This window comes from Crotalus tigris, unplaced genomic scaffold (genome assembly GCF_016545835.1).
Source record: "Crotalus tigris isolate CLP2741 ecotype Arizona unplaced genomic scaffold, ASM1654583v1 scf7180000024359.8030256, whole genome shotgun sequence".
Lineage (NCBI taxonomy): Eukaryota > Metazoa > Chordata > Lepidosauria > Squamata > Viperidae > Crotalus > Crotalus tigris.
Genome location: NW_024100528.1, coordinates 2119201 through 2130923, shown reverse-complemented (window position 1 = coordinate 2130923; position 11723 = coordinate 2119201). Strand labels below are relative to the sequence as shown.

Sequence of the window (11723 nt, the reverse complement as noted above, 5' to 3'; positions counted from 1 at the left end):
TCTGTGTTGCTCATTTTGAGCCCACAAACTGGACTTCCTTCTGAAAAATTCTGCCATTATTAAATCATTTACCTATTGCATTTGGTCTTAATTCCAAGAAACATAAAGAGTAAGCTGCTTACCTGATAGGAAAAAGAGGATTGGAAATTAAAATGACACCAATCATGAAATGACTGCTAAAATCCATTTGCTGTTGAAAATTAATAGTAGAGTTGAAAATAATACAGTTTTAAGCAGAGTAAAGTACTTAGAACCGCAGACTAAGACGCATCAGCCACCTGGATGCTTTAGCCCTATCATATGCCTCTGATGGCATTACCAAGCTAATTAGAGAAGTTGTGCATTTGAGGTAATCAGATATGAGTAATCTTATCAACAAGCTGACCACTTTAGGAAGGAATGCTTTTGACTGTATAAGAAAGTCCACATTGCATGCAGTAGAATTGTGCTGGGTCTTTTGTTTCCACATAAATACGTTTATTTTAAAAAATAATTCAATAAAATATATTCTTTCGCTGTACAAAATAAACAAGCAAATTATTTTCTCTTATTTTTCCACCCCATGCCCAAGTAGACTAAGATAAGGTTGTTTATGCAAAAGCAATCCTTGCACATCTAAATAATCTGTAGAATAGCCCAATTATAGAATTGAAAAGGACTGCTTAGACCAGTGGTTCTCAACCTGTGGGTCGGGACCCCATTTGGGGTCGAACGACCATTTCATGGGGGTCACCAAACGCAGTCCGCCATTTTTTTCCCCTTTTCCTTAGCTGTGCTACTCCCTTTTATTCTACTGGCTTTTGAAAGCCAATAGAATAGACTCTCTTGAATAGAGTCTAGTTCTATTGGCTTTCAAAAGCCAATAGGAATTGTCCAGGCTGTCTCTGCCCTGCTGAGCCCGCCAAAAGTCCCATTCTGCAAACGGTGCTGCACCAATTGAGTAGTCCTTGACTTACGACCAGTTGAGTAGTCCTTGACTTACGACCAATTGGGGGTCACGGCATTAAAAAGGTTGAGAACCACTGGCTTAGACCATTACAAGCAGCCTGGTACTCATTCTACTTCAAATTAAAAGCATCCCCTTGGTGGCAGTTCAATCTTTGCTTTAACATCCAGCAGCGGTGTCAAACTGCCGGCCCGTGGGCTGGACACATCATCTGGAAGCCGTGCCCACCCCATTGCCGGCAATGGCAAAACCGTCCTGATACGTTGCGCGGTGTCATGTGACATCGCAAGTTTGACATGTCTGACATACAGTATCTAACAAATAGGGCTTATTACGTCATTTGTAACTGATTCCACTGTCAAACTATTATTGAATGTATTTTTTAATCTTCTGTTGGAATTTGTCTTTTTTAGCTTAAATTCTTTATTCTGAGATTTGCACTGTGTTGAAAGAAAGAAGGTTTTGAGGCATTGTGTGTTATCCATTCAGGACCTGCTTGTCATATCTTTCAACTTTCAAAGCTAAAAAGACTCAAGGGTCTTCCATTTCTCATAATTTGATTTACTTGATCTCTCTTTTCCTACTTCTAAGCATAACATTTAATCTTTGAAATTCACATTTAATCAATGCAAGTGTGTATATATATATATATACATGTACATATGTATTTATGTAAAAATACTGAATTTACATAGTATTGTTCCAAAATAATTTATATTTATACAGCATGTAGCAAGATGCTTCCAAGTATAATGCTTTATTCAGTGGATAATGGAAGATTTCCAGTAACATGAGCTATGAAACATCTTAATACATGGATTCCAGTATAATTCAAAGAACTGTGGAAACAAAGATAGAAATATTGTATTAGTAGTCTCATAAAAATAAATTACTTTGCATTAGTTCACTATTCTTGCTCTTGCTGCCTTTGCTTGAGGAACAACTATTTTTTAGAGTTTAGATTCAGTTAAATGGAAACACCTAGTCAACCTTAGCTGATCTCATGGTCCTGAGCAGTCAGCTTTGCTAAGTATTGGGATGGAAAACTGAGATAAGGCAGGTTGTACATTAGATTGGTAGCAAGTAGCAACTGAAACTCATACTTTGATACAAGACAATGCCAAACTACTTCATATTATTTCAAAAAAAAAACAACAACAACAACATGACGTTGTTAGCTGTTACCTGATAGGAAAAAGTTGAGGAAAACATGTGTGAGCATTTTTCTGTACGAAGTCCTGAATCTGTATAACCGTTTTTGCCATCGCTGATTTTGATGCTTTGTCAATTTTGGTTAATACAAGCTGCCAAAAGACAAAAACATACCCACCAAAAATAGCTTAAAACAACTTTTCGAAACCTTAAATTATTTTTGAGTTTAGCAATGAATTAGGTTAGGGATACTCAAAGGCTGTTCTTTACAAGAATGAGATCCTGGCCTTTCCTCTTCCAACTTTTTCTACTTTAAAATATGTTTTTTTAATCTAAATTTCACCAACAAGTTTATCTCTATCTAAAAAAATACACTAGAGATCAAATTGCCAACATACGCTGGATCATGGAGAAAGCTAGGGAGTTCCAGAAAAACATCTACTTCTGCTTCATTGACTATGCAAAAGCCTTTGATTGTGTAGATCACAACAAATTGTGGCAAGTTCTTAAAGAGATGGGAGTACCAGACCATCTCATTTGTCTCTTGAGAAACCTATATGCGGATCAAGAAGCAACAGTGAGAACTGGACACGGAACCACTGATTGGTTCAAAATTGGAAAAGGAGTCCGGCAAGGCTGTATACTGTCGCCCTGCCTATTTAACTTATATGCAGAGCACATCATGAGAAAGGCAGGGCTAGATGAATCAAAAGTTGGAATTAAGATTGCCGGGAGAAATATCAACAACCTAAGATATGCAGATGATACCACTCTAATGGCAGAAAGTGAAGAGGAACTAAAGAGCCTCTTGATGCGGGTGAAGAAGGAGAGTGCAAAAGTTGGCTTGAAACTCAACATTAAGAAAACCAAAATCATGGCATCTGGCCCTCTCAATTCCTGGCAAATAGATGGGGAAGAAATGGAGGTAGTGACAGATTTTATTTTTCTCCAAGATCACCTCAGATGGGGACCGCAGCCAAGAAATTAAAAGACGCTTGCTCCTGGGGAGGAAAGCTATGGCAAATCTAGACAGCATTCTAAAAAGCAGAGACATCACCCTGCCAACAAAAGTACGTATAGTCCAGGCCATGGTTTTACCAGTTGCAATGTATGGCTGTGAAAGTTGGACCATAAGAAAGGCTGAGCGCAAAAGAATTGAGGCCTTTGAACTATGGTGCTGGAGAAGACTCCTGCGAGTCCCTTGGACTGCAAGGCATTCAAACCGGTCAGTCCTAGAAGAGATCAACCCCGACTGCTCTTTAGAAGGCCAGATCCTGAAGTTGAAACTCAAATACTTTGGCCACCTAATGAGAAGGAAGGACTCACTGGAGAAGGGCCTAATGCTGGGAAAGATTGAGGGCAATAGAAGAAGGGGACGACAGAGAATGAGATGGCTGGATGGAGTCACTGAAGCAGTAGGTGTGAACTTAAATGGACTCCAGAAGATGGTAGAGGACAGGAAGACCTGGAGGAACGTTGTCCATGGGGTCGCGATGGGTCGGACACGACTTCGCAATTAACAACAACAAAAAAATATACAGCCTAACTGAGCAATCTATATGGGTCAAACAATCAACTGCCATGGTTAGATATAGACTAAATTACAATAGCTTTATTTAAATCCTGCTGAAAGAACTAGAACAAGTTATGATAGTGAGGTTAAATAGAACTAATTTTGGGTCAAATTCTATGCACTTACAAGAGATATAAACAGTCTACGCACCCTTATGATGCCAGGTTTTTGAGATATAAAAAAAAGCAGACCAAGATAAATCATTTCACATTTTTTCCATTTTTAATATAACAGATAATATGTACAATTCAACTGAAAAACAAACTGAACAGGGGTGTAGATTTTTTATATCCACTATATACTTCTTAACAAATGAAGTCCACAAGTCAGTGATAAAGGAAGCACATAATATAGGCAGAGGTATTCAATTTTAATGCTTAAAAAATTCATTTCTTGACAGGTAATGCCGTCTTCGTTTAAGCTAATATTCAGAACAGATTATGTTGGAGCAAAAGAGTTTATGTCAAGATTGAACAACTTATTTTAAGATGGAAGGAAATGTATTCATTTTGCCATTATATTTCCAAATTAATTTCTATGAATATGATGGTTAAAATACTGCATACATTTTAGTACAATTTTAAAACCCCAGTTGGTGAGAGCAGAATTTTAATTACAAATATAATTTTATTGTTTCCATGCACATTTCTTACTAAGCTGGAATATAATTCCTAAAAAAATTGGCTGCTTCCATTTTTTCGTGAGTTTCTTTTTAAATTATCCAATATTTCTAAACCTTAACAACTTTAAGATGTGTGGACTTCAACTATCAGAATTCCCAGTCAGCACATATTGCTATGGTTGAGAAACATTGTCTTAGACAGAATCAATAGGTCTGGCTAGATGGTGTTTATGCTTTCCAGTTACTGTTGTATGATTTTTAGAGAATCTTAATAATGCACACTCATTGTTTTAAAGCAAGTGTTGCTACTTACAACATAAGGAATCCCAAATTCTTCTAACATTTCTAGAGCAATGTTGTCCATTTCCTGAATTCCTTCTTTAGCATCTACTAATAAGAATGTACGCTTCAAACTGCAGAAAATAGAAACACGAGCCACAACTTCACATAACCATAATAGGAAAAAAAAATAACAGTCAAGTATGAGAAATAGGTGGTTTCGATTCCTAATTTTTCAGTTATTCAGAAACATTTATATTCTCATTTTACTGTACATTTCTACCATTATTATGTGGTAAATTCTCCTTTGGGAGGACAACAGAGGTAACCATCATTTTGAGTGAAGATACATTTTGTTTTTTTGAGAAAATATCCTGCTTCACATAGAATTGAAGTGACTCAGCAAATATGAGCAATATGGCTTCACACATACCTTAGGAATTATTTGTAAATAGTAATTATAACAGCATTGTATCTTAGCCATATTGAATAGCTGATTCACCTAAACATTGTTTTGTATGCCGAAGTACACGTCTCTAAATTTTACAACTGTTCCCTTTCCTAACCCCACAGAAAAGATTATAATATTCAATCTTACTTTGTGCGTTGAGTTAAATAAGGCTCCACCATCTCTGCAAAATCTTTGGGTGCATTAAACCCGTAGCCTGGCATATCCACCAAAGTGAAGAGTTTTCCCACTTTGAAAAAATTCATTTTCTTTGTGTGGCCCTGGAAAAAAAAGAGGAGCTTTTTCTTCCTTATTTCTTTCAAATAAAGCATTATGGAATCTATGAACTTATTTAAAATGTACTTGTAAAAATATCATAAATTCACAACAAAGCCTAAAAATTTATCTGCCATGTCCTGAACATGAAATAAAATAGAATATAAATTTGTAGATTGTAGATATACAGCCGATTCATTTTTGAAGCAATACTGCAGTGCTGCAAAGTACCTAGAATGGAGTAAAAAGTGTTTGTTTATATGGATCTCACTTTGAAATGCTATTAAAACAACTGAAGTAGTTTCAATTTTCAGGCAATATTTTCAGCCAGGGTAGCCAATGGATGGAGCTAGTTTGGAGCTATATCCAGAGTATCTTGAGAACACTAACCTGTTCCCAACTTAACAGAAACTTTATACATATATATTTTAGGCCTCAATATAATAAAGAAATACGCCTGTGTAGTATTTACAGGTCTGCCATGTAAATTCTCAATCTCACCAGATCAAGCAGATTTTCTGTTTAAGTTTCTGGGATACAAACTAAACATTTGCCCATTATTGAAAACCCTGATAAAAGCAGAGTCCCAGGTCCCATGGAGTATTCTACTCAAATTCACACATGAGAAAGTTTGGTATAAGACCGGGATATATTCCTGTAACCCTATTTATGATGAATAAAACTTGAATAGGTTGACTGGACGGAACAACATGTATATTATTTGCATATTCTGTAATCCCTCATTAATACAGGCACCTAACACTTTAAAATTTTCACCCTCTAATTATGAAACTGTGTTAAATGTGTATAATGCACTTATTCAAAAATTTCCTAACACCTGCCCTTAAAACTATATTATTTCAGATACAAAAGTTTCACAATACAGATATAACTTGTCTTGCTTTTGCTTTATTCATTTTGAAGGTGAATGTAATCTATCTTCACAGGAAACTTACGGGATGTTTGGAAATTCTGACTTCAACATCAGGTGCCAATGAAAACAATGCTTTTATTAAAGATGATTTCCCAACATTGCTTCTTCCTAAAAAGCAAACCTAGAAGAGAAAGTTAGAGTGATTTCACTATTCCGTTCATGATGCAATAAAAGATACATCATTTAAACAAGGCATGTTGATAGTAGCCTGGAGCTCTCCAGATGTGTTGGTTAGTATCAGGAAGCTGGTGTCTTTAATATCAACCTAATCTCTGCAGAGTCCTGAAAGGGGGCCTGGGTCCAGCAATGTACACAGATGGAATTCCTGATGAAAACACTTTTTTTGTAGCCCTACAGAAATCTCAAGGTTTGCAAAATGTAAGAACATTTATAGAAGACATGTACAGTAGTCCTTCTAGGAAATGGAAACCGTTGAGAAATTCTATGGGCCATTCAGTAATCCAGAAGCAAATTCTTAATAGAGAGTGAGCATATGAAAACCATATTCTAATTTTATTCTTTTATGAATCTTAGGCTGCATTGTAACACTGTATCCACGATCTTTTTAAGGAGGAATCAGTCAATGGGAGGCATTTTGTCTTGGCCTCGCATATGGAGAGGGGACAATTGGGATCTAATCATATATTTGAAATAATCAGAACTGTACTTAAACACTCCTTCTGGTCTCCAAAACGTGGTCCTGACACAAATTGGTTATTTCTTCTCTTGCTAGCATCAAGGTTTAAACTTTGCTGCCACCCAAAGGAAGTTAAGGTCTCATCAGCAGTCACCTTAAGCGACTTCATCCAAAAGACAGTCTAAGATGTGTTTTTTTAATTATTAAACCAAATTCACACAAACTGACACAGTTATAATTTATAAGCAAATGCTAGCTAAGCAACAAATCAGGTGGTTCAGTATTTCTTCTAGAACACAGCAAGCTGTATGTAATTTTCACTAGGGCAAGACTGCTGGTCCCTGTTTTTGTGATCAGAAGGTGCTTAACATAATACCAAACACTGTTCTTGGGGACCTGATGTTGGAGCTGACAGGAATAAGATACTTTATAGTAACAGGAGGTCAGTATAAATTACAACACTCTCTGTAGATGAGAGCATCTGAAGCTATCTTTGCTGATACATACTTATCTTACAGAGTTCAGTAAAAGTACAATATCAATCAAGGGAAGCCATGCTGCGGAGCTGCTGATGCAGTCATTTTTCCGACAGAGCAAGCTTCATCATCATCATCATCATCATTATTAAATTTATATGCTTCCTGATTCCCAAAGACTCCGGATGGTGTATGCTCTTTGGCATCCTCTTAATCTGTGTAAGAATCCAAGTCAATGTGCTAGTCTAGTTCAATCACAGGAAACCCAGACATTACGTGCTTCCCACTGACGTTGCCGCCATCATCTGAATAGCTGCCAAATTTAACCAGAGCACCTACTGTACTTAGTTGCTGAACATTTAAATATTAGGATGTTTTCTATTGCTGAATTTAGTAAGCCGGTGCTACATTCAGGCATAAAGTTTCTTGCTTTCTGATAGGGGAAATCTATCCTTTGGACTTCTTCTGAGGCCAATTGGAAAAACTTCTGAACCTGGAGGTGCCATCATTGCTTTTGACCATTCCAAAAATGTTATGAACATTACAGATACTTCCATTTGTGATGCTGCTTCTCTTGATGGCTAGAGGACTTTAGAAAGTCCCCTCTATAGAGGTACAAATTGTCTCCATTGAGAAATTGTTTTTCCCCAAGTCCCACAGAACCACTCTAAGAGGACTAGGTAAGACTTGAATTGCTCTCCTCTTCTAGCTCTGTGCTCCTGTTCATGTGCCATTCTAGTGAAGAGAAGGCAGCAGATCTGCTTACGTGATTTGCTTCACCCAGGGTGGGAAAAACCTTCCTGACGATCTCTATGCTACCTCTATCTCTGTCTGCTGGTTAACACTTGTATAGAAGGTCACTTGGAGATCAATCGTGGACCATCTGCAGTCTCCTGTTAGGGAAGGGAGGTATGTGTTTTGGAAGGTATTATAGTTGGAACCAAGCAGTTCCTACTACCTATCCACAACTTCTCGTCATCCACAGCCATAAGTGCTGATTACCAAGTGGTATAGTGACCAATCCTCTTTATGTCACTTTTGAGGGGGTAGCTGCTCCTGAGCGCCAAGTATTTTCTGGTTACCCTCAACTAGTACTCAAAACAGAGCAGTGAATCAGGTGAGAAAAATCCCCCTCCACACAAGTTAGAACATACTTGTCATGCTGTTTGCTTCTTTTACAAAATGACAGAGCTTTCCTGATTAGTTGCCATCTCTGCAACTACTAAATACCAATCCATCCTTCCTCATGATGTCATTGTGAACAAAGAGCTGGAATCTTGTCCTTGCTGGTTGCCTCACATGAGCAAATGCTTGTGTTGCTTCTCTCCCTATGACTCTTCTTCCTTCCTCCTCCTCAATAAAATTCCTAAATCCTCTTTCTCTCAGTTCTTCATTCATGTAAATTAAATGAAGCCAAGAAGAAGTCCTTCCTCTCTTGCAAAAGGCAGAGCTAAGACTGAGAAGATGGGTTAGACTCCAGTGTTTAAACTCTACTTTCTAGCTAAACAAGTGAAGTTAACCCATTTCTGACATTTTAGCTAGCCAGGATCAGTATTTTTTAATTCAAGCTCACAAAACTTCCTAAGCTACAATAAAATGATAGGAGTTATCTTAGTGTTTCAAACTTGTCCCCAAATTCCTGTAAGACTAAGGTAATACTGATGTACATAATTTAAAAGAAGAAAATATGGGAGAAATATGTGCACTCAAATAATAATTTCAGTCCTGAACTACAGTTGTTTTCATTGAGTTGCCAATGTTACAAGATTAGCTTTATTTATAGTTGCTACTATTTTTGTTTTGTGGATCTTCCCTTTAAAAACCAAAGCAACAACAAACAAAAATGAATTTGGATTATATTTCTTACAAAGCCAGATAAGTACCTTGAAGGACAACACTGATGTAAAATAAAAAGAGATAAACAGAGACAGTATGAATCAGCCTGTGTTTATCTTTGAGTCATTTATAAAGAAACAATAAATGATTAAGTAGATATTTAATCTCTTAATGGTCCATCAACAGAGTTACATTTGCAAGTCTGCTATTTGGGCAGCATCCACATCACAAGGACCAAATATTTGTTTACAATAATAGAGATAATTCTGTAATTAAAAAAATATTTCTATAACCTGGACTTTTAGAAACTCCTTTCTTTCCTCCATATGCGATTCCCTGCTCAACATGTCAAATAGCATAATTTTGATTCCATTTGTCCTCCTTCCTCTTAAACCTAAATAATAAAAATGGAACCTCCTTTTCATTGATCTCACCTCAGGTTCAGACATTTGTGGGGCATGATCCATCCGGACAGCAGAAGTGGAATAATCAATAATATGTTGATGTGACGGAATGAAAAATATCTCTGCTCTCTGGACGTCATTCTTGTTAGGTCGGAAAATGTAGAAGGATGATGTGTCCACATTAGGAGACAAGAATCTTGCCAGATCTTGGAGAGGAAAAGTTATGGCACTAAACTGTTTTTCAGGGAGCTGCTGAACTTCTGAAAATGAAGCATATTGTACAGGAATCCTGCTTTGGGTCATAAGCCATCTCTGTATTAGGCTGATATATCTGCTAGATTTTGACAATTGATGCACCTTCACACAGAGATTTTTCATCACCAAGGCAACTCACTTACTATATATATGTGTGTGTGTGTATATCTTCAAATGAGGAGTTTCAAGTCCAAATTTCTAGTGAGAAAAAAGGAAGAAAAAGTTAGCAACATGATTGCTTTAACTCAGCTTTCTCTAACCTGGTGCTCTCCAACGGGGTTGGCCTTCAATTCTTATCATCATCTGTCCCCTATCTTCAGTGGATGATGGAAGTTATCATTCCAAACATCTGGAGAGCATTTGGGTTGGGGATCGCTTCCGTAGGTAGTTAAAAACTGAGATAGAGGATGTACAAATCTAACAACTAAATAATACCGCAAACATGTACCCTTCCTTTTACTCCTGCCCCCTGTAGCATTTTTTTAACAGTTGCTGGCTAAAAAAAATGCATCACGCCATCCTGTATTTGCTCCTACTGAATGAGATTCAATCACATCAAAGAAATAATTTCCTTTTGCTAGATTGGATATTTAAAGGCAGATGGTTTTTTTTTGGGGGGGGGAGGAAAGCTGCAATAAAGATTTAGCAATAAACAAAAGGTAATCTGGAAGACGGTGCAGCAATAACTGCAATTATTATATAAAATCCATGCATTAAAAGAGCTAAGTGATTTTTTTTAAAAAAAAGAAGTGCATTTGAAGCAGCAGAGTTGCTTCTCCAATGTGATTTCCTTCATAGGACAGGACATTAAATCGGCAAAGACTGAACACATGAACACAGAAAGGAAACTTCATTGCAACCTGATTGCAGGGACGGAGGTCAAAAGAAGATACGCACGGACACAACAGAAACCAAGGTCTCAACATTCACGCGTCTACCGTACCAGCACGGAAAGCCAACACGCCTTACCCGGAAGCCGGGATTGCTTGCTCTGACGTCTTTGACCCGGACGCCGGAGAACATAGAGATAGAACAGAAGTAGCTCTATCGGTCCTCTTTGATTAAGGTATTCAGACATTATTTACAAGGCAGTTTAAAAAACAAATCAAGTTGTATAGCCGTGATGGAACCTGAATGAATTAAAAAGTAGTTCCGTTCCGAAATGTTTACAGATGTGGGAATTTGGCTTTGGCAATGATTATGAATTGTATTAAACTTTTGATTCACCCTTTGCTCTTAGCCGCAATACGGTTAGTTTTTGGTGTAGCATGTTGTGTGAATGAAATCATTGTGGCTTATTCATCAAACAATGGATAACTCCATAAGAAAGAGGTGATCAAATAATAGTACCGCACATTTTGACCGGGGAATTTGTGGCTTTGTCAGTTTATTTAAAATGAATTTACACCATTTATAAGCAATAGGAATTTATCAAGAGTAGACACAGAAGTTGTCTTTTGGGATAACTAACATTCTTGGAACATTTATAAAGTTAATAAAACAACTGTTTAACATGAAATATGCAGGGTATTTTCTCTACAGTCAGTGATCATGCTCTGCTTCCAAGTAGAGCCTCAACTTCATGAGCCGTCTTTCTGATGAATTCAGGTTTAGCTTATCGAAGTCTATGATAAGCATTGCAGCTTAAACCGCTTGATTTTTGTATGTAAACCTCTTTGAAATTAACATGATCAAAGGGCTGGTGACTAAAACATATGATGAACAGCTGCAGGATTTAGGTTTGGCTAGTCTGAAGAAAAGAAAAAATAGGGGTGACATAATAGCAGTATTCCAGTATTTGAGGGGCTGCCACAAAGAAGAGAGGGTCAAATTATTCTCCAAAGCACCAGAGGGCAGGACAAGAAACGATGGTTGGAAACTAATC

The 11723-nt window shown here is 37.2% G+C and overlaps 2 protein-coding genes across 5 annotated transcripts in view; one reads left to right on the top strand and one right to left on the bottom strand.

The window, feature by feature from the left end:
* Window positions 1-1684: 1684 nt before the first annotated feature.
* GTPBP8 (GTP binding protein 8 (putative)) lies at window positions 1685-10878 on the bottom strand. 4 transcript variants are annotated; one of them, XM_039327358.1, is made up of 8 exons: window positions 10736-10878; window positions 9982-10036; window positions 9614-9843; window positions 6253-6351; window positions 5171-5301; window positions 4607-4706; window positions 2132-2250; window positions 1685-1785 (listed from the first exon to the last, which is right to left on the bottom strand). In XM_039327358.1, the coding sequence occupies exons 1-8, from the start codon at window positions 10859-10861 to the stop codon at window positions 1704-1706; spliced, it is 942 nt and encodes a 313-aa protein (XP_039183292.1). In that variant the 5' UTR covers window positions 10862-10878; the 3' UTR covers window positions 1685-1703. The 4 variants fall into 4 exon arrangements, with proteins under 4 accessions (XP_039183292.1, XP_039183293.1, XP_039183295.1 ...); XM_039327359.1 differs by having other exon boundaries at window positions 10699-10819; XM_039327361.1 differs by having other exon boundaries at window positions 9614-10036; window positions 10782-10817.
* CD200R1 (CD200 receptor 1) overlaps window positions 10787-11723 on the top strand; it is a 19509-nt gene continuing 18572 nt past the window's right edge. The window contains exon 1 of the mRNA XM_039327364.1: window positions 10787-10904. The gene's annotated coding sequence lies outside the window, so the exon portion shown is untranslated. The remainder of the gene's footprint in view (window positions 10905-11723) is intronic.

Coding starts and splice junctions, on each gene's coding strand:
- GTPBP8 (XM_039327358.1), bottom strand. CDS start 10,861: ATGTTCTCCGGCGTCCGGGTCAAAGACGTCAGAGCAAGCAATCCCGGC. Junction 9,844..9,981: donor CACACACACACATATATATA/GTAAGTGAGTTG, acceptor CTTCATTTTCAG/AAGTTCAGCAGCTCCCTGAA. Junction 1,786..2,131: donor CCTCAACTTTTTCCTATCAG/GTAACAGCTAAC, acceptor TTGTTTCCACAG/TTCTTTGAATTATACTGGAA.